Here is a 21,135-nt window from a genome sequence, read left to right on the forward strand (position 1 = left end):
CATAGAAGAATTTTGTAGTGCTCATTTTGGTGTATCTCAAATGAGTTGTAATGAACTACCATTTATCTCTTAAGTTTATTTCTCAATAAAGAAATTCTTTACTCTTATTTAGACTGCTCTATATTTCTGAGGGGGCTAAATGTACATTTATATAAATTATATTTAGCAGATGGATCATGTTTGACAAATTTCTAAAATCAATGTTAAAACGTAACTGAAATACAAATTTCATGTCAACTCAGATTTTATTTTGTGGCCTTTTGGCTACAGTTGGAATTTACTTGATACTGTGTAGGACTGTATTGTAGCTATTCAGTAATATGACATTTCATCCTAGGTTTAAGAAATGTCTTGCCTATAACAACTGCTAAAGTCCCAATTGTCAAATTTTTCCATGTCAGAAGTGGTCTTGAAGTAGACATCAGTTTATATAATACTCTGGTAAGGTTATCTCCTTTTTTATTTTATGTTGTGTAACAAAAACTGAGGATCTGTTTCATGAGACATGTTCCAGTATTATATTTTAAAGAAACATTTTTGGTTTTGTTTGTTTGACTATGAGTGGAGTCAGCTGCACAGTTGTGACTTGAGAGTTGTCACTTTCCTAGGAAAATCTATTAGTTCTACAGTAATAGTAAGAAACAGTGGTCTACGGATTGTATGTCTTTCTTAAATGAAAGACAATATAAAGTAACTTCAGCTTTTATAGACTCCACTTAGCATCATGGCTCTTGCCTAGCCTTGAGACCTGAAACTGTGATTTTGAACCTAGCTTACCTGAACTCTAACATACTAGAATGTAAAAAAACCAAAAGAACCCAAAAACAATCCATGTGTTCTTGGCCAAACATTTTAAAAACAGGTTTCATTCATTTCAATCTCTCTAAATTTCAAAACCCTCTTCCTTGAAACATCAAAGGAAAGTTAAGTCTTAGAAACAATTTTTAAACTTTCTGAAGGTTTTTTTTTGAGCTCAAGGGGAGTCTTGAGGAAGATACCTCAACCACTAAATGTGAAAGTTTTCTCCTTGAAGTTATGCATCCTTATGTGTCTGTTGGTAGGTCTTACAGATCTGGACTGAAATCTCTGGGTTCAAGTAGTTACCTTCTACCAAACATTTTGAAACTGTAGTTGGGGATTTAGGCTTCTTGTTTTGAAGTAGTGTTCTGTGAATGCTGTTTTGTACCACTTCCACACAGATTAATGAAGTTGATTGGCTTTTAAAAGAGCAGGTGATAACCTCATTGTTAAATGCTTTCTTTCCCAATATAGAGTCCTACCATGCAGAGCTTCACTATGCATTTCTTGAGGACACAACATAGAGTTTTTGTTTTTCATATTTTCAGCTTATTTCCTTCTTGACTTCAGAGCTTCTTTATTTTCTACATGACTTTCTTATTCTTGTAGGCCTTGCATAACACCAGACTTCTGTCATCATATGCAGCTATTGATCCTAGAGTAAAATACCTATGTTACACAATGAAAGTCTTTACAAAGGTAAGTGTATTTCAGACATTCTAGAAGCAGTAGGTCCTGCAGCAAGGGATGATCACTATGAAAGATAAAAATCTTGTTTCTTTTTGTAGATATGTGACATTGGAGATGCATCTCGAGGTAGCCTGTCATCTTACGCATATACTCTTATGGTGCTTTATTTTCTTCAACAGAGAAATCCACCAGTCATCCCTGTTCTTCAAGAGGTACAGTATATCAGAAAGAACTGAGTGACTGTACACAGTATTTGATCAGAAGAATGTCAGTGCTGAATATGAAAGACTCTTCTAATGAGTTTGAGTATTATTCTTTCAGATCTACAAAGAGCCAAAAAAGCCTGAAATTTTGGTTGATGGCTGGAATGTATATTTCTTTGATAAGATAGAGGAGTTGGTGAGTATTTACTTTGTAGCTTGGCAAATGAATAGAAATTCCTTTTAACGACATTGTTCCCAAATGCAGAGGTTGAATATTGTGGTTTAACTCCAGCTGGCAATTAAGCACCACACAGCCAATCTTGTTCCCCCTCGCTCCTCCCTGGTGGGAAGGCTAATAAAAAAAAAATAAAAAAAATGTAGTAAAATTTGTGAGTTGAAATAAAAACACTTTATTAATTGATAGAAAAATAATAATCCTAATACTTTTAATTGTTACAATGATGATAATAATAATAGTAGTTGTAGTAATTAAAAGAGAGAGAGGACTAAAACCCAGGAGAAACAAGAGATGCCAAATACAACTGCACGGCAGCTGCTGTCTGATGCCCAGCCCATCCCACAGCAGCAGTAAATGCCTCCTGGCCACTTGCCCCTCATTTATATACTGAGCATTACATTCCATGGTAGGGAATATCCCTTTGGCCAGTGTGGGTCAGCTGTCCTGGCTGAGCTCCTTCCCAGCTCCTTGTTCACCTGCTGGCTGGCACAGCATGGGAAACTTGGGAAGTCCTTGACTTAGGGTAGGTATTACTGGGCTGCAAGTGAAATATTTAGTGGGTTATCAATGTTATCAATATTACTCTTTGCTAAATGCACAACACAGAATATACCAGCTACTAAGAACAAAACTAATTCTATCCAGAACAAATACAGGAATGGAAGTGGAGTAGCTGATTTGAAAATCCCTTTCCTGTGTTTTAAGGCTTTTAGAATATGGTTGGTTGTAATCCATCTGTGAAAAAATAAACTCCAAAATCTGACAAAATAGATCACAAAATTATTTTAAGGTGTTAAGGATGATTAATGGTTCTTTTTCTCTCTGGATGAGGATAACTGCTACCACCCGCAGCAGTTACCATCCGCTCATATCTGGTTAATTTCATCGAATAATTCTGTTTTATACAGGCAGTATTAAGTGAATTAATATATTCTTTTCTTAAGTGGCAAAACCTAGTACCAGTTCTATTAATTGTCCATTTTCATTGCTAATAGATTAAGAAATATACCATTTGAAACCAATATTGCATTATCATTATAAATTATGACAGGAAAAATTCTAGTGTAATTCCGTTGTTTTTCTGTATAAAATAAATGATAAAAATACATTATGAAAATCATGAAAATGCTTAATGTAAGTACTGCATGTAACAGTATTTTTGTGATTTTAGTCAGCTGTTTGGCCAGACTATGGGAAAAATACTGAATCTACTGGGCAACTGTGGCTGGGGCTTCTCCGATTCTACACAGAAGAATTTGATTTTAAAGAGCATGTCGTCTGCATCAGGAGAAAAAATCTACTTACAACTTTCAAGAAGCAATGGACCTCCAAATATATTGTAATTGAAGGTAAAAGCATACGAAGTACAGGAATATACAGAACTTCTTTAACATGAAAATTTTGCTTTTTCACAAGACTTATTTATTTTTCTATTACTAGGTTATAAATTGTTATGTGCTCATGTTTTGAAACCATCACAAAATTACCGTTATTCTTAAGGGTTTTTTTTGGCTACTGAAAAGTTGCAAAGCAAACTTCACACTTTTCATTATGAATTAAGCAGCAGAAGAATAGATTTAACAAAATCCTTTTGCAAAGAAATTAGCTATAGTGCAATTGAGGTGTTCTCAAAAATACTAGGTTTAGCTGAGCCCATATTTACTTTAATGATTCAACTCTATGATTATGCTGTTTGTTGTCAATGTGATCTCTGATAGAGAAAATGCAGTGAAGTATTTTAGAAATAACCTGTAAACTGCTTTCTGGCCCATTTCATTTTCATGGAAACAATTTCTACTCTTTTGTCAGCACATTGAGGAATGCCTTTCACGTTTTATTTCTACAGATCCCTTTGATTTGAACCACAATCTTGGAGCTGGATTGTCAAGAAAAAGTAAGTCTTCTGCTAATAATTTTCACTTACAATGTGAAGATCTTGTCTTGGATATTATTTTACATTCTAGTTTGATATTTAAGTGTTGATTTCAGTTTGGGGTTTTTCTTCCACAGTGACAAATTTTATAATGAAGGCTTTTATCAATGGCAGAAGGGTATTTGGTACCCCTATAAAAATATTTCCTAAAGAATACCCATCAAAAATGGTAAGTTCCTTCTAAGAGGAGTATGTGTGTGCTCTTTGGTGTATAACTTAGCCTTTGCAGGACTATGGTTACACTCACTGTAAGCTCTTTCTCTTAATCCACGCTACTCTAAAATTCTTCATTGGAGTTACTGCTGAGTATTGTTTTAATGTTACTTGCATGTAAAATATTTTGCAGAATACTAGTCAAGTCAAGAGATTCATTGTATAGATTATGTATTTTAAGCCAAATCAAAACCAGTTTAGCATTTCTTAAAACTGCAATTTTATGAGTGTGCAGACCTGGTGGTGAGTAGGCTGCTGGTCAAAGAGGAGGTCAGTGCCCTGTTAATTAATTCGGTCTTTCAGGGTTCAGCTACAGACCCCAAGTTTATTTTTTTCTGTAACTCTTACTGCTGTTTTAACACTTCTGTATCTGTCTTGGTTTCCAAGAGTTTGGATTTTCATTTTAAATATATTTCTCTACAGGAGTACTTTTTTGATCCTGAGGTACTAACGGAAGGAGAATTGGCACCAAATGATAGATGCTGCAGAACTTGTGGTAAAATTGGCCATTTCATGAAAGATTGTCCCATGAGACGAAAGTGAGTACAGTATTGGCATCTCTGTGTAACGTTTTTCCTTGGGTTTGTTTAGAAAAGATTAGGATAGTAATGCTAAATCAAAGCTTGTACTGCAGATGATTTTGTGAACCTAAATTACATTTGAAACGTATCAGTACCTCTTTTGGCAGTGGTGTGGATAGTGTTGCTGCACAACTGTTAAAGTATCAATGCTGACTGCACTTCCTTATACAGGAAAGGAGTAATCAAAAAGAATCTAAATGTTCCGGAAAGGAGTAGTCAAGGAGAATCTAGATAGTCAGCAGAGTGGAATAACTATGTGTGGTGAAAAGCATGCATGGATACATTTTATTTTTTTAGTTACTTAATAGTTTCTACTATCAGAATTTTGCTGCTCCGAACAAGACATGATATTGTCAAGTTCACAGGATCATGCAATTCCTATCAAAAGCAAGGCAAGAATGTTACAGCATTATTTTTCATAAGCACACATGTTATGAGAACAATTTTACATCCAAGAGAATGCTTCCTGTCCCTGAGTAGCCATGTCCAATATTCAATGACTCTCTTCTGGCATCCAATGAGTGGCTGAAAGGTTTTTGCTGCTCTTCTTACGAAATATCTAAACTTAAAACTCATCCTCTAACAAAACTCTTTAAAGACTTCATATCTGAAAAATAGTGAAATCTTGAAAACCTTTATGCTCACTTGTAAGGTGGATGGAAAAATCTAACCATTGTTTGGAATCTCTTTATGTTAAAAGCTGTCATTAAAAATCACTTGCACTTTCCTGTAACTAAGTAAAAAAAAAGCTACTAATATCATATTAGATGAAGTGGCTGTTCTATTACACATTACAGATTTGTGAGTTTACATTGTTGATCCTGTTAGAAATTTACTCAGCTTTAGCAATTGCAAGCACAGTAGGTGATGATAGTTTGAAATTAAAGAATGCTGAAGGTGGTGTGAAAGTTTCCTCAACATCTAAACTGCTGTCTTATATCTATGGATTTTTAATCTTGCATTCTGAAGTGAAACACCAGTTCATTGCACATACTAAACTGTGTTCTATACAACATTAGCGGAAAAGTAAATGGGATTGTGCGTCTAAGAGCAGAAATGCCCTGTGGGGTAAAACCACTGATATATTTGATCCTCTGTTCAGCCATTTATTTCAAAAGGGGGTGCTGTTTATGAAGGGCAAACTAGTTGTTTTCTGTAGTCTTTTTTCATGCATTCCCTCAGCAACTGTGGTTGCTGTATAAGAAACGTTAGAGCACATACTTGCCCTGCTCTGGTAATGCTCATTTGTGGACTGGACTTGTTTATGATTTTGTCCTTTTAGTTGTTTTTTTTTGTTTTTTTCCCTGAACCTGATTGTCCTGGTTTACCTTAGCAGTCTTCTGTGGCAACAGGTACAACTGTTCTGACTAATACGTAAAACTTTACTGTATCTGTTTAAAGCTAATCTTATCATCCAATAACTTGCTGAGTGTGCACTTATTCCATTTGCCTATGTCCCTAACAAATGTTGAATAATACTGGTCCCAATACAGATTCCTGAGGAACACCACTCATCACTGGTGTTCGCACAGACATCAAGGCATGTTTGAAGTGCAGCTGTTCAGCCAATTCCTTATCCACTCAGTGGCCCACCTATCAAATCCATGTCTTTCCATTTTAGAGACAAGGATGTTGTGTAAGACAGTGTCAAATATCTTGCAGAAATCCAGGTACATGATGTCAGTCAGTCCTCCTTACCCATTACTTCTGAAACCCATTTTTATAGAAAGCTGCCAGATTTGTCAGGCATGATTTGCTCTTGGCTGTCACTAGTTGCCTCTCTGTGCCTTAGCATGGTTTTCAGGAGGAACTGCTCCATGATCTAACCAGGCAGAGGTGAGACTGACCAGCCTATAGTTCCCTATGTCTTCCTTTATGCTTTTTTTTAAAAAGAAGCTCATCTTGAAGCTCATGCCATTCTTTTGCCATTCATTCAGTTTTGTGAAGTATTTTCCAAGTTTCCAGCCATTAGCAATGCATCCAACGCAGGCTAAAGGAGCCTGGTATCATCTTCAGATTTGGAGGTTTCACTCCTGTCTCCTTTTTCTAGTCATGTATAAAGTTGTTAGATGAAACAAGTCTGGCAGTGGTAGTGCATCTTCACTACTAGACCTTTAAATCACACAGAATGTTAGAAGCTCAAAAGAAGAGACTTTTGGAGTGAATATGCACAGTTTCAGAAGGAAAGAGCTGAGTTCTGGTTGAATTGTGGAAGCAGAAAAAAGCCCAGAACTATAGCCCTATTTTTTTGTACTTCATTAGTATTTTGCTTGGCGTTTCTTCTCTTCCATTACTAATTGAGCAGCCAAATTTTCAGCTGTTCTTATGTTTTTTTAGTACCAATTATGAGGATTTAGGACTGTATTATCACCTAATTGTAAAGTTTAATTATTAAATATGTGTTACATCAGTGGAGCACTATTTGGTGGGAGAGTCAAAGGAAAAGCATGGCAATTTATTTATCCCATGGAATAATTATTTTGTCTAAGGACAGCACATGCATTTCCATTTTTTTTTTTTGACTCTGTGTGAATGTGAAGCCTCTGAATTCTTCAGCACTTTTCTGCTCCTGCAGACTAAGACGGCATCGTGATTATGAAGGTACACAAAGATATGGAGAAATCAAGGAAAAAAGAAGCAAAGAGGACAAAGAAATGCAGAATAAACCAACAGAAAAGGAGCATTTAATCAAGGAGGGAAAGTCACACCTGTGTACACCTCAGAAGAGGAAGCTAGCAAGGGTAATAGTGGAAAGTGGAAGGGAGAAGACTCCCAGGCAGACAGCAGAGAAATGGAAGCGCCTGGAAGACAGAGACGTAAGAGAAAAACGTTGTTTTATCTGTGGGAGAGAAGGTCATATTAAAAAAGAATGCCCTCAATACAAAGGAGTTGCAGGTATGAAACTGATCAAGCTGAGTAGTTTAAATAGTACTTATGGGGCTTTTTTATGTTTTTAACATGATTGACTAACAGATAAGGTTTTTGCTTCATGTAAATGTGGGTTTTTTTTTTAATGTAGTCACATTTAACTGTTTTCCCTTCATCCTCACCTTCCTTTCAGAAATGTGCTGTATCATGAGATTTGGCATGGTTTCTCTTAGTAGATAAGATATTTGTAATAAAAAGGGTGTGAGTATCAGATATGTTGAAATTGCTTCCGTTGTCATCACATTATATGAGCTTGCCAAAATTTCAAGTTACAGCTTCTCTTCGAGTTCATCATAATTACAACAAAACAGCAGCAAAAAAACCTAGCTTATTACAGCTGGTATTACAGCTTTTCACATTACCTAAACCAGAATGATTCTATATGACCCTAAAGTTGGTATGAAAAGTGTACAGATTTGCTCAGATGGAATTTTGTGAATAAAATAATGTTTCTGACAACTCAGTATTTGAAGCAATACAGAAGTTCTTCTTACAGATCCTGACTGAGAGACCTGGATGGAATACTGCTAAGAAAAAGTGTTTAATTGTCTAAGTCATCTTTCAAATAAGGTGGAATTTCGCTCATTGTTTATGTTATTAAAGAATATCTTTCTATGATAAAACTGAGACTTAAGACAGTACGTGGTACTTTTAATTAGCTTCCAAAGGAACAAAGTATCACTGTTTTCCTGTAGGTAAATCTGGGTGCATTTAAATTCAGGCTGGAAAAAAAAATGTATTACTAATTACTCATGACTTTACCTCTTTAAGGAACAGATTGAAGTCTTTTATATAAGCATATTTTTCAGACCAACTTTTCTCTATTTGCAAAAATATTCTGTCTGCTGTAGATATGGAAACTCTTCATAATCAGATGCATTTAGTGGAAGAGGGCGTAAGACTCTGTTAAAACACTGGAAGAGGGAGGACAGTGGTGCAAGTATGTTCAGAATTGTGAATGTATTTAGAAGTATTCTTACTTTGATAGATCACTAGAAGTACTGGATGGACAGAAAAGTTGATTAAAAATTGAAACCATGCTTCATTCAGCTTCTGACCTTTTGAAGGTGTATGTCAAGTCTAAATTTAACTTTTGAGTTTGTTTACCTTTGACCTTTTCTCACTGAACTTCTTTTCCAGCTATTCTGTTTGCCATGATACTGAGTCTGCTAAGGTGGAGGGGAATATGCCTGACTGTTTCATAGTCAATCATATTTAGTACTCTTCATATGAGAACTGTACTTAGGCTGTGCAGTATATATGTCTAAAATAATAAGTTCTGCAATAGGTATTTTTATCTATCATCTGTATTTTGGGAATTAATATGTTTGAATTAGAAAGAGTTGCTATGGGTTGGGCTTTGGCTTTTATTGTTTGTTTAGTGCCTGAAGTTGGATAAAGTACTATCTCTCTAGTTGGATAAAGTACTATGAACAAATGGATCAAAGAGTTCAGACTTCACTCTTTGCATTGCTACATTTTGTGAGACTACAGACACTTCACTTACCACCTTATCTTCATTCATTCTAAGTTCCATGATTCTGGAGGAGGATACAAAGCTTAATTTGTTGTAGGTTCCTAGCTTAAATATGTCATCACATTATGTGAGTTTTCCATGTTACAAAATTGAAGAAAATAACAATGCCCTACATTCTACATTTCCTGATTCTAGATAGAAAATATTTTTATATTTTTCTGTCTTATGATAACTGAAATGGAAACTAGTTTCCAATTAGCAGCTCCTTTTTATGATTTTTTTCAGATGGCTCAAAGCCAGAAGTGTTGTGTGGGTCCCCTTCTTCATTGACTGCTCTCAAACATGCTGGATTAAATCAGGTAAACACCATGTGTCACTTTTGTTTCATCTTTTACTTTTTATAAGCTTTAAAGTCCATATAATGTAATTAAGAAAAGCTATACCTGTGATTTCAAGGAAGACTTTTGACATTGTGAAATTAAATACTTCACTTCTGTTAGTTTATTGATGTGTGTATGTTTTTTATAGGGAGTGCTTATGCATGAAGAAAAAAAGAAACAAAAAGGAAGAGTATTTTTGAGTCCCCAGTCAGGTTTGTATGTCTTCAGTTCAGAAACTATGTGTAAAATCCTGGCCAGGAGAGTGAGGGAGGGCATTCTGCCCCTCTGCTGTGGTTAGATCCCATCTGGAGCCCTGCATCCAGCTCTGGGGTCCCAGCACAGGAAGGACATGAAACTGTGGCAGTGAGTCCAGAGGAAGGTCTCCAAGATGACTAGAGGGATGGGCCACTTCCCCTGTGGAGGGGCTGAGAGGATTGGGGCTGTTCAGCCTAGAGAAAAGAAGGCTTCAAGGAAGACATATTGTGGCCTTTCAGTTCTAGTAAGGGGCCTGTAAGAATGGTGGGAACAAACTTTTTGCAGGGACTGTTGCAATAGTAAGGTGTAATGGTTTAAAACTGAAAGACTAGATTAAAGAAGAAAGTTTTTTACAACGAGGATGGTGAAACACTGGCATAGGTTGCCCAGAGAGATGGTGGATGCCTCATCCCTGAAAACATCCAAGGTGAGGTTGGATGGACCTCTGAGCAACCTGATCTAGTTCAGATGTCCCTGCCCACAGCAGGAAGGTTGGACTAAATGATAACCCAGATTGTTCTATAATTGTATGATTCCTCATCATGTTCAGCTCATTTGCTGAACACAGTGGCAGCTTGAATGGGCTGAATGGGCTGAGGCCACCTATTTTTTTAATCTGGAAAATGTACAGTTTTTGAGTTTTGTTTTGGAAGCAAATCTTGGGCATAACATTTCTGTGCCTTTTTATCATTGACTCTAGTAGATTTATTTTGCAGCAGGGTATGGTGGAGTTATATCAATCTGTCCTGTTTTAACTTATATGGGGTTCTCTGATTCTTCAGGGACAAAACATGGAATGCTTTCTTGTGGGGCTTTCTTGCAGTAATTGTCTAGAATTATATACAATAAACTAACATAGAGATTATCAGACCACATCCTTAGTCTGAGTTGCCAAAATGCAAACAAGTTAAAACTGCATTTAGAAGTAGCAGTGATACTGTACTATAAAGGCCTTTATGTATGCTTTCTCAGTCAGAGATGTTTTGCTTTAAATGTGTGATTAACAATGTAGCTTCCTTACAGTAATTTCACACACTTGTTAACAAGTACAATGAAGATTTTAAGAACTGCTGCTTTTGTTTTAATTAGAATTTCCAGGATGACTCTGCAAACCTTTCCAGCAGCATGGGTATATAATACACTAATCTCTCTGCAGTTGGAGGGGGACCTAATTAGTTTACTGAAGTTTGGAAAGACTTGTCTGCAATTAAGTATCTAAAATAAAATTATCAGTTTTGTTGGGAAGACACATTGGATTTTTTTGTGTTCACTGGAAGGCTTGTAACACAAAGTAGTTTGTCATTAGGTGTTTAGTTCAAGAAAATGCCTCCTTTCCATTTTGTATTTTGTTATTTCCTTCTGTCCTTCAGCAGGTAATGATCTTAAGTTGATCTGTATATCCTTTCATTATAGTTTGACTTAACAGTAATTTTCTCCCATCTTTTTGTTTCAGTTGGTTTATGTCTTTTTATTTTTTTTAAATACCTTTAAAGCATGTTGCTTTCTTCCTCCCAATTTAGGCAGCCTTTCCAATAAATACATGGCTCAGGGAAAAGCCTCACAGAAGAGGACCCAGCAAGAATCATGAGGGATATTAGCACTGACAAATTGCGACACAGGTCCATCGTTCACTTGAAAGAAATGTTTTTGGCTAAAGCATCTGAGTTCACAGGACAGCAGCATAGACAACCTTCAGCTTAAGTTCAATGAAAATATGGGTGTTTTCTTTTAGATTGCTAGTACAAGCCACTGTGGATTTTCATACAGACCCCTGCTCTTTAATAGATTGTTTGAGCATTTTAATAGAAAGCCATGATGTTTTGTATTTGTTTACTAGGTAATGAATTTAGAAAAGGGCAGTTACTAAAAATGGACTGTATTCAGGGTTTTGTTGTTCCACCTGCCCATTTTAAACTGCACTAAAACTATGTGCTAGCCAAATAAATTATATTTTCTTCAAAAATGAATCTTTTGAAGGAGCAAATGATATTTATTAATGTTGATTGTTTACTGAATCCTTGTGCAAGTGTTCGAGATGTTTGTAGACCGGTATATTCTTTTTTATTTCTCCAGAGAACTAAAGACATAGACACTAGTCCATCATATGTAAAACAATCTTTGGATAAGCAATGCCACTCAGATTTTATGAGGTTGTTTTCTGTTCTGTGATTTTATGGGAGTTCATTTGCTGCTGTGCTCGCATTCAAGAAGAAAGAAAGAAAGACTAGGTAACAGGTCAGTCCTGTTTTGTTGCTGCTAAGAATCTTTTTCAAGGCCTTGGGGATACAACAAAACTGCTTTAAGAAACAGAGGTATTATATTAGCAACTGGGGAAAAATAGACGTCCATTTTCATAGAATGTGAAGAAGATCCTTGTACCAGTCAAGAATTTACATTAATTCGTAGCAGGATTTTACTTTACTTGAAGTCCTTCCAGAGGTGGTAATGTACCATCTTATCTTGTTCAGAAAAGAATTAGTTACATGTTGAAATTGAAACCACTGTTAATTTATGAATCTGAAATAAATTTAAAAAAAAAAGTGAAAATCAGACTTAAGTTTCTCTATTTTTTCCTGAGGTTGTAGTTTTCAATATTCCAGACATAAATGTAGAGTTAATGTTATCTTACTATAATTATCTGGATTTAGAACCATCATATTCAGGTTTTTTTTTCCCTATCAATCTACTTTTATGGAATTTGAAAGCTAGAATTGCCAAAGGGGTCTTAGGGAACAAGCATCCTAAGTCTTGTTTTGGTTTTCACCCATTTGAAGTCAGCTATCTGAGCTTTTAGATGTGCTGCTTTCACAAATAATTTCTTCTGTGTTCTTTCCTAAACACATTTTCAAGCATTTTATCTTTGTGCTTTATTTAGCTTTCTGTTCAGAGTTAATTCCAATTTTGCTGGTGGAAATGAAGTGTATAAACCTCTTCTGAACCAGGTGCATACTCTGTCTTTCTTAATGATATGAAGAGACACACAGTTGTTTATTTATGCTGCCTTTTTTATTAGAAAAAAAGTGCTGTCATCATACTTCACATGAATTTCACATGCTTTTGATGTCTGAGTTTCCAAAGTTGAAATATGTTTTATGCTGTGAATAGTAGGTTATCAGTGCTGAGAAAGATCAAGTTTTTCATCTGGGTTTGCAACACAGTTAATTTTCTTATACAGGTAAGTCAATGTCATTTAGGTGTTTAACTACTAGATCACACACATCCATTTTCCCTAATCTTACTATTCTGGTGAGATTAGTTTCATAGCTCTATTTAAAACTGTTTCCCTGTATGTTAAAATTTTACTTAAATTTATTTAATACACAGCAATTTCTTTTATAAACATCTTCACATTTTTCTAAGAGCCACAGAAGCCATATAAAAAATTACCTTCATTAGCAAGTTTCTAGGCGTAGAAATAGCTGCTTAGAATGGAAGTTTTCTAGCATGGAAAGTTGTTGACTTTTTCTTCCGCTGATAACATCAATATTTCTTGTTACTCACTTGAATTAATTAGATTTTAAAACTGATTTTTGCATTTATCTTCTCTGGGAGAAGTCTGTTTTTCTAGTCCATGCTCAGTCTTCCATGCACAGATTGATTCATCAGACAGGGGACTAAGGAATGATGATTGGAAGCATCCTTTGTGCCTGCATGGTGAGTGTGAATGATTAAGGTATTAGCTGCATTTGTACACAAGCTTCCCCCCTTCAAGTGTACTGACTTCAATAATCCATTAAAGCCCACACCCCTAAGTAGGAATAGTTTAGTTGAGAACCATGCTCAGTGTGCATGAATTACATTTGAAGACACCCTTCTTGTAGCTAAAGAAAAATGCAACTTTCTTTACACACCTGCTATCTTTATATTTGAGGTAGTAGTACTGTGCCTCAGTAAAGAGCAGTAGCATAGTTATATATATAAAAAAACCATAACTCATCTTACTTACTATCAAGCTCTTCAGAACTACTAAGCCCAGAATCAGGGAGTGAGGTGATGAGACCCAATGTTCTTGTGCTTGGACTTCATAAACAGCGATTTAAAGTATTTAGCATATTTAAGAATGCTGGAATGTGAAAATGAAAAATAAGTACTTGTTTACCTTCTGATGTAGCCAGCATACTTAAAGTAATGCCAAGAGTGTCCCTGTACCAAGGCTATTGGGGTTTCTTGCAAGTCATGTTGCTGTAGCCACCAGGAGTTGGGGAATGGCAGCTCAGTTCATCCAGCAGCTTTTGAGCTCTCCTCACACGATGCTTCTGTACCAAGCAGGGATAAATAAAGAAGTGCAGTTGAGCCCTGACCACTGCATGGCCATCCTTTCACTCAGCCCCAGACCGGCATGAACCTGTAGGAAAGGGCAGGAATCCTGGTCAGTAGGAGGGCAGACAATGCATTGTCTGTGATGGATCATAGTCACTGATTCCAGGTCCCGTGCACTTCTCTCAGGGATTTGTCCAAACTGGATCACACTGCACATAGATTTTGCCTGCTGACCAAAGCTTCCTATTGAATAGCCATATGCATTGTTAAATGCTTGCCAGTGTGATGGTCAACAAGTATTCACATTCTGTTCCTGTATTTTGTAGGTGACAGACTATGTACTCATGGGCCTCCATTGTTCCCTGGTGTGGGAAAATGCTTGGGGGTAAAAAGATAACAGTATAGAAATTATAGAGGAAAATAGGATTACTACTCCCAGGATGGACTGTGGCCAGCATACCTGACTCACTATACATGCTTAAGGTGGGTGGAATAGCATTCATTGTAGCAAGGCTCTTGCCTTAAACTTTGTGGTCCTTTCTGGCTGCTGAACAGCTTGTATAGCAGCTGAAAACCGACAGAGATAAAGGAGAATGTCCTGTTGTGGAATCGGCTTCTGTGAAATCACCCTCCTTAGGCTGACACATTATATATTCTGAGTTACCTGCCCCCAACATACAACCACCCCTCATTGGGTAAGCTATATGGCTACAGACACTTAAGCTCCATCTAAACAGAAGAAGATAGTACAAAAGTGAATTCACAAGGGTGAGAAGCTAGTAAAGACTCCACTGTAGCTTCTGGAATCAGTTGACAGGCTCAAACTCTCTTTGCCCCTATGGAGACAACTCTGGGGTAAGAATAGTGTTCTATGATGGTAAATGATTGTCTCAAGCTCACTTTTGTTAGGGATTAGAGTTTTTTAATACATTGCTTTGAATTAATATATTGCTTTGAATATGTTTTTCCAGTCAGCTACTCTCACCAGCAGTCCTTGAACCTTAACATGTCAGAATTCTAGGCTGCATCTAAAGCAGCAGGACCAGGGAGGGGATTCTGCCCCTCTTGTGAGACACCACTTGGACCACCATATCCAGCCCTGAGGCCTCCAGAAGGATATGGAACTGTTTGAGTGTGTGGCCTCCTCTGCATTGATAAGAGGAATGCAGCCACCTCCGTTATGAAGAAGGGATCAGAAGGTTGGGGCTGTTCAGCTTGAAGAAGAGAAAGTTATCTGAGACCTCACTGCAACCTTCCAGTATCTGCAGGGGCCCTACAGGGAACTTGGAGACTCTTCATCAGGACTCTTCATCAGTGTTAAGACAAGGGGCTGATTTAGATTAAGTATTACAAAGAAATTTGTTACTGTGAGGGAGGTGCACACTGGAATGGGTTGCCCAGGGAAGTTCTGGATAAGGCCTTGACCAACCTAGTCTAGTGTGAGGTGTCCCTGCCCACAGCAAAACGGTCGGGACTAGGTGATCTTCAAGCTCCATTCCAAACCCCTAGCATTCTGAATTAATAAAATTGTTATTCCGTAACCTGTTAACTTGAACCTTCAAGAGCGCTAACAGACCAATCATTAAAGGGTTTCAGAAAAACCTCGCCTTTCCTTGTGACACCTGGGAGGCTGTTTTGCCGCGGCCTCCGCAGGGGCAGCTGAAGGGCAGGGCGTCCCGGCTCCCTTTGCCGCTTATCTCGGCGCGCAGCCCCGCTGCTTGCGGAGCCCCGCCCTGGGGCGGAGGCCGGAGCCGGACCGGGCGCCGGTCCCGGGGTGGAGCCGCCCCCGCCCGTCCCCGCTCGCGGCCTATGCGCGGTGGCGTCACGGCGTGTGGGCGGCGCTGCCCGTGGCCGAGGGCGCCGGGCCATGGCCTCGTCCGTGGTGCGCGCCACGGTGCGCGCCGTCAGCAAGCGCAGGATCCAGGCGAACCGCGCCGCCCTCACGCTGGTCAGTGGTGCGGACGGGCAGCGGGCGGGACCCGGGGACCGCGGCACCTCGCGGGTGCGGGAGCTGCGCCACGGGCCCCTCCGGCCCGGGCAGTGGGGCGGCACAGGGACAGGGGCGGGAACGGGCCTCCCCGCTGGGCTGTGCCCGCTCGGCCGGGCAGCGCCGGGCCGGGATCCGCGGGCGTCGGTAACCCCAGCGGGGCGGCTGTGGCGGGCAGGCTGCAGGGGGCTCCTCTTCCCCCTGCCTAGTCGAGAGGCGGTATCTCCTACTCTGGCCAGTGCCGCTGAGAGCAGGCCCGGCGCTCCGCCGCTCCGTCTGCGGAACCGCAGAGTTCCGGGGCAGCACCGGTGCCGCCCCTGCGAGCGTGGGGCCTTGTCGCATAGACACCCTAAAAAAGAGTATTTGATTAAATTGTTTTGAAAAAGGGTAATGCGTTATCTACCGAGGCTGTCTCGTTGGTTATTTCCAAGAAGGCATTACATGCTGTTGTTAATAATAAAGTGCGTGCGTTCTGTACTAGCGCCCGTGCTGTAGAGGACAAACTTGGAAAACATGGTGTTCGGTCATAGGTTGGACTCGATAATCTCAGAGGTCTTTTCCAGCCTCTGACTCTGAGAGGGATCACTGCAGAGAAAAGTACGGTCAATTCCTCGCAGGAACAGGGGCAGATCGAGTGCACACAAGTTCAGTCGTTTGTCAGAGCAGGTAATTCTTGCTCAGTAGAGGGTCTCTAACAAGAGTGGTAGTGGTAATTAGAAATTATTTTCTACTGCAAGTGTACTTGGCATTTGCTTTCTGTGTTTAATTCGGCTCATAGTAAGAACTTCACTAATGCTTTTCTCGGTGTCTTAGAAACTTGTGGGGATGTAATGGAAATTTTGACGTTTGCATTGTATTCTTGCATTTCTGCATCAACTAGATCTGCATAAATGGTGAATTTTATCTGCTGTTAAGTTAAAGGCTCCCTTAGGGTTAATAGGGAGACAGAAGTAGACAATAAGCCATCTGTAGCTAACTAATTTTTGTCTGTAATAGGTACACAACAAAATTTTTACAAGAACAGAGCTACTTGATTGAATTAGGGTTGTGATTTTGGGGGGAAATTTTGCAAGGAAGCAACATGGATCTTGACAGGCTTGAGAGGTGGGCTGATACAAACTTCATGAAGTTCAGCAAAATGAAATGCAGGGTCCTGCACCTAGGTCAGGGCAATACCAGGCACACCAACAGGTTAGGTGAAGAATGGGTTGAGAGCAGCCGTATGAAGAAAGAGTTAAGTCTGATGGTTGATGAGAGGCTGGACATGAGCCAGATATGAGCACTTGCAGCCGGAAAGCCATTTGTATCCTGGGCTGCATCCAAAGCAGCATGGGTATCAGGGCCAGGGAGGGGATTCTGCTGCTCTGCTCTGCTCTGCTGTGCATTCAGCTCTGGGGTCTACAACATAAGAAGGTCATGGAGCAAGTCCACAGGAGGCCACAAAATTGGTAAGAGGACTGCAGCCAGCTCCCTTACAAAGACAGATTGAGAAGGTTGGGGCTGTCCAGCTTGAAGAAGAGAAGGTTGTCTGGAGACCTTATGGCAACCAATTTTCAGGGGACCTGCAGGGAAGCTGGAGAAGGACTCCTCATCGGGAGTGATGAGTGATCTTAGTGATCACTTCTTCTCTTAGTGATAAGACAAGGGGGAGATTTAGATGAGGTATTAGTAAGAAATTTGTTACTGTGAGGGAGGTGCAACACTGGAACGGGTTGCCCAGGGAAATTCTGGATGTGGTCAGGGCCGGTTTGGATAAGGCCTTGACCAACTTGGCCAACTGTCCCTGCTCATGGCAGGGGTGTTGGAACTAGATTATCTTTGAGGCTCTCTTCCATCCGAAGCCATTCTGATGTTCTAACAGCCAAAACCCCACTGTTAAGGATTAAGGATTGAATTCTTGAGATACCTGTTTGCTGGCTGTGTGGGTGAGGAGAGGAGAGCTGGTGTGCTCTGTGTCAGTTAGATGGAGCAGACATCTGTTTTACAGCATCTTACAGGCGTCTTCAATACATGTAAGCACTCACTGCAAATAAACAAAACAAAATCAAACGTATATGTATGCTTTTGTCTTTCAGACCCCTTCTGCTGTCCAGAAGATAAAAGAGCTTCTGAAAGATAAACCTGACCATGTAAGTGTAGACAGGGTCAGTCTGTAGGGTATGCTAAGGTATTAGCACAGCTCATGATTGCAAAGCATTTCTAGCTTAGAGGTTTGAACTGAACCCTGAGGTGTTTGTTAGAGATGTTAACATCTTCTTTGGTGGGGAATGCATAAGCTTATTTGCATATCCAGCTTTGTCTTGTTATAAAATGAAATGAAGGAAGCAACAGACTGTAATGACATTTCACTATACAGTTACTGTTGAGATTAATAAAGCTGGAAAAACTTTAAGCTTCAGATATTTTTGAGCTGCATTTTAATGAAACCCATTAGTGTGGCATAGTAGTGATTTCTGATAGCAAGAGAGCTCTTCAGCTGTTATTTAAGTTCTTGTAGGAATTTTCATTGTGAAGTATGCAATAGTAAAATTATATTCATATGCATTGGAGAACATCTAAATCTTAGACAACTTGCCAGACAATGTGTTTTTTAAGTAACCAGTGTTTCACCAGATAATGAGTTTGTCATCTTCTTGAGGAAAAGACACACAGAGTCTTCTTTTATAACCATTGTAAAAACAAGCATTAGTTTTGTTTTACAGTATTGTTTCAAGAATATTTCTTTTATCAACTAAGGCCATTGTTTATTTTGCTTCCTGCATGTTTGCAACTAACTAGATTTATTTGTTCTAATGTTTTAAACCATCCTAAGGAAGCCCTGGGCCTACAATTTATATTGTCAGTCATTTCCTGGCTGTAAATGGTGTTTGCGTTTTCCAACCCATTATTTGTAACAGTTCCTGTAGAGAAAGGTGTTTAATGTGACAGGATCTGATGCAGTTTGTCTGGAGAGTCCATGTGATGAGAAATGTTACATTTTGATACATTTTTATCACAATGTATAGACATAGATGATAAAATCTGCCTCTTCAGTTAAGAAGCACTGGTGTATAGATAGTGATATATGTACTTCTTAAAGATTCTTACAAATAGTTTTCTACTTTGTTAAAACTTCTCAGCTTTTTCCATATATGGATGCTCTTTTTGTCAGACTTGTTGAATGCTGTGAATGTTACAAACATTGACTAAGTTGGCTTTGGTTAAAACAGTACACATGCACATATACTTGATTTAGGGAGGGGTTTGCTTCTTAAGTGAGGCTGGCAATTAATGAAAAATCAAAGTACGTTTTTCAGAACTTTGGTTTCAAGTGGTGGTGTCATTACAAGAGTTCTATGATAATCTAGTAACCGCCCTTGTTTTGGCCTCACAGCTTCATAATTATGTTGCTATGTATAATCTTGTCATTGTACCTGAATTAGCATCTGAGTAAACTGTAATTTGAAGTTACAAAAGTACCTGTCTTTGAAATTTGACTTTCTTTTTGAGACCTCATTCCTACAGGTGTGCCAATGGTTTGTTACTTCAAAAACCTAACATACTATATGGCATGATCCATTCCAGCAAGCATCAGATGGTTTTTTTTTACCTTGGCAGTTAAATTGATAAAAGAAAAAAGAAAGGTACTTCTTATCTGTTACAGTAATTCATTTCTGCATTTAGGCAGTGGAAAAAAATAAAGGTCAGCATTTCATTGTTCTGCATACTTTTTAACTTGATGTAACTTGATAGGTTTTAAAAAGGAAGTCATGCATGTGGTGGTTTTCATTGTTTCTTTTTCTTTAGGTAGGTGTGAAAGTAGGTGTTCGTACAAGGGGATGCAATGGACTTTCTTACACATTAGAATATACAAAATCAAAAGGAGACTCTGATGAAGAAGTAGTTCAAGATGGTGAGTTTCTGGTGCAGCAGCACAAGCTTTTGTGGTGGGGGAATGAAACCTGGTCATTTTGAGAGAAGAAATCTATATTGTCAAAGTTTTGTGCATTTTGTTGGCTTCACAGACTTTAAGAAGGGCTTAAAGTGATGGGTTGACATTACAGACAGTAACCCAATGAAATGGGTTACTGTCCGTAATGCATGGGAATTGTGCACTCAAGGGGAGATTTGTTGCCCTTTTCTACAGCTTATTTCCCTCAGTGTCATTTTTTTTGTCCCCTGTCAAAAGAAAAGACATTCATGTGCACACATAAGTAACAGTTCCAGAATTCTGTCAGACTTCTACAGGTAGAATGAAGACAGTGATGAAAGTGCCCCACATTAGGCCAGGGAAACCAAGTTGTAGTCTTAGCTTCCTTTTTTTTTAATTACCGGTCAGAAGAGAATTTCAAATTGAATGATGGTTTTGTTGTATGTAATTTCTGGTTTTCTGTTCCTTTCAAGGGGTTAGAGTGTTTATTGAAAAGAAGGCACAGCTGACACTTCTAGGAACTGAAATGGACTATGTAGAAGACAAACTGTCCAGTGAATTTGTCTTCAATAATCCAAACATCAAAGGAACATGTGGTTGTGGAGAAAGCTTTAACATCTGAAATTTCAGGACTACTTCTTTGAGCAGCCCAAAACACTTGCTATTACGATTTTCAGAAGCAGATGCATTTTCTTCAGCAAGCGCATTTTGTAGGCTGCGTAAAGTGGGGATACTATTAAGAAAAATAAACTTAAGTATTTGAAAATATAAGCTGTGTGTTAAATTCCACCACTGTTGTAGTTATGCTTTAATTTATGATGAATTAACATCTAAAAGGTAAGAACAGTGAGTGCTACAGTAACATCTCTGTACTTCCACTTGCCAAGGAAATAAAATTTCACTGTTCTTTTCCTCTGTCATTTGTTTTGTCAATCATACTCATACTTCCTCATTCTAAACCCATTTGAAAGAATACATTGTGTTCTGCTTTGATCTGGGGAAAACAAACCAATGAACAAAAAATCACAATCATTTCTATGTGAGTATTTATAAAGATTTATATATACAAACACGCAGTCCTTGCTTACTTTGTAGTTTTCCAATGCTTTCATCTTTTTACAAGTGTGTTTTCTGGTGGTTTATTTTCCCTTATATTCAGGGAAATAAAAATGTTCATGTATTAATATAGTGGTAGGCTATGGTAGCGCTGGTTGTAGATACACTTTGAAGAGGACTAGCCTAATTTTAATTCTTTTCCTTTCTTTGTCGAAAGCACAGTCCC

At 38.5% G+C, this 21,135-nt stretch overlaps 2 protein-coding genes across 4 annotated transcripts in view; both read left to right on the forward strand.

Moving 5' to 3' along the window:
* Positions 1 to 12,243, forward strand: part of TUT7 (terminal uridylyl transferase 7) — a 33,754-nt gene extending 21,511 nt beyond the window's left edge. For all 3 annotated transcript variants that reach the window (XM_005522623.3, XM_088054201.1, XM_014252348.2), the window contains exons 18-29: positions 338 to 441; positions 1,408 to 1,497; positions 1,587 to 1,700; positions 1,810 to 1,887; positions 3,101 to 3,278; positions 3,776 to 3,823; positions 3,940 to 4,031; positions 4,499 to 4,614; positions 7,232 to 7,551; positions 9,347 to 9,420; positions 9,590 to 9,653; positions 11,217 to 12,243. In XM_005522623.3, the coding sequence (XP_005522680.2) occupies positions 338 to 441; positions 1,408 to 1,497; positions 1,587 to 1,700; positions 1,810 to 1,887; positions 3,101 to 3,278; positions 3,776 to 3,823; positions 3,940 to 4,031; positions 4,499 to 4,614; positions 7,232 to 7,551; positions 9,347 to 9,420; positions 9,590 to 9,653; positions 11,217 to 11,284 (1,346 nt within the window). In that variant the 3' untranslated portion in view covers positions 11,285 to 12,243. The remainder of the gene's footprint in view (positions 1 to 337; positions 442 to 1,407; positions 1,498 to 1,586; positions 1,701 to 1,809; positions 1,888 to 3,100; positions 3,279 to 3,775; positions 3,824 to 3,939; positions 4,032 to 4,498; positions 4,615 to 7,231; positions 7,552 to 9,346; positions 9,421 to 9,589; positions 9,654 to 11,216) is intronic.
* Positions 12,244 to 15,767: 3,524 nt separating this feature from the next.
* Positions 15,768 to 20,773, forward strand: ISCA1 (iron-sulfur cluster assembly 1). The gene is made up of 4 exons (XM_005522625.2): positions 15,768 to 15,904; positions 18,019 to 18,072; positions 19,730 to 19,835; positions 20,327 to 20,773. The coding sequence occupies exons 1-4, from the start codon at positions 15,824 to 15,826 to the stop codon at positions 20,473 to 20,475; spliced, it is 390 nt and encodes a 129-aa protein (XP_005522682.2). The 5' UTR covers positions 15,768 to 15,823; the 3' UTR covers positions 20,476 to 20,773.
* Positions 20,774 to 21,135: the final 362 nt, after the last annotated feature.

Source organism: Pseudopodoces humilis, chromosome 4, assembly GCF_049639895.1.
Source record: "Pseudopodoces humilis isolate 2021_Gansu_Grassland_sample_001 chromosome 4, ASM4963989v1, whole genome shotgun sequence".
In the NCBI taxonomy this organism is placed as follows: domain Eukaryota; kingdom Metazoa; phylum Chordata; class Aves; order Passeriformes; family Paridae; genus Pseudopodoces; species Pseudopodoces humilis.

What these genes read in the sequence shown, in the direction of transcription:
- ISCA1 (XM_005522625.2), top strand. Translation starts at nt 15,824, where the DNA reads ATGGCCTCGTCCGTGGTGCGCGCCACGGTGCGCGCCGTCAGCAAGCGC. An exon ending in ACCGCGCCGCCCTCACGCTG is followed by an intron (nt 15,905 to 18,018) that starts GTCAGTGGTGCG and finishes TTTGTCTTTCAG; the next exon opens with ACCCCTTCTGCTGTCCAGAA. An exon ending in TGAAAGATAAACCTGACCAT is followed by an intron (nt 18,073 to 19,729) that starts GTAAGTGTAGAC and finishes CTTTTTCTTTAG; the next exon opens with GTAGGTGTGAAAGTAGGTGT.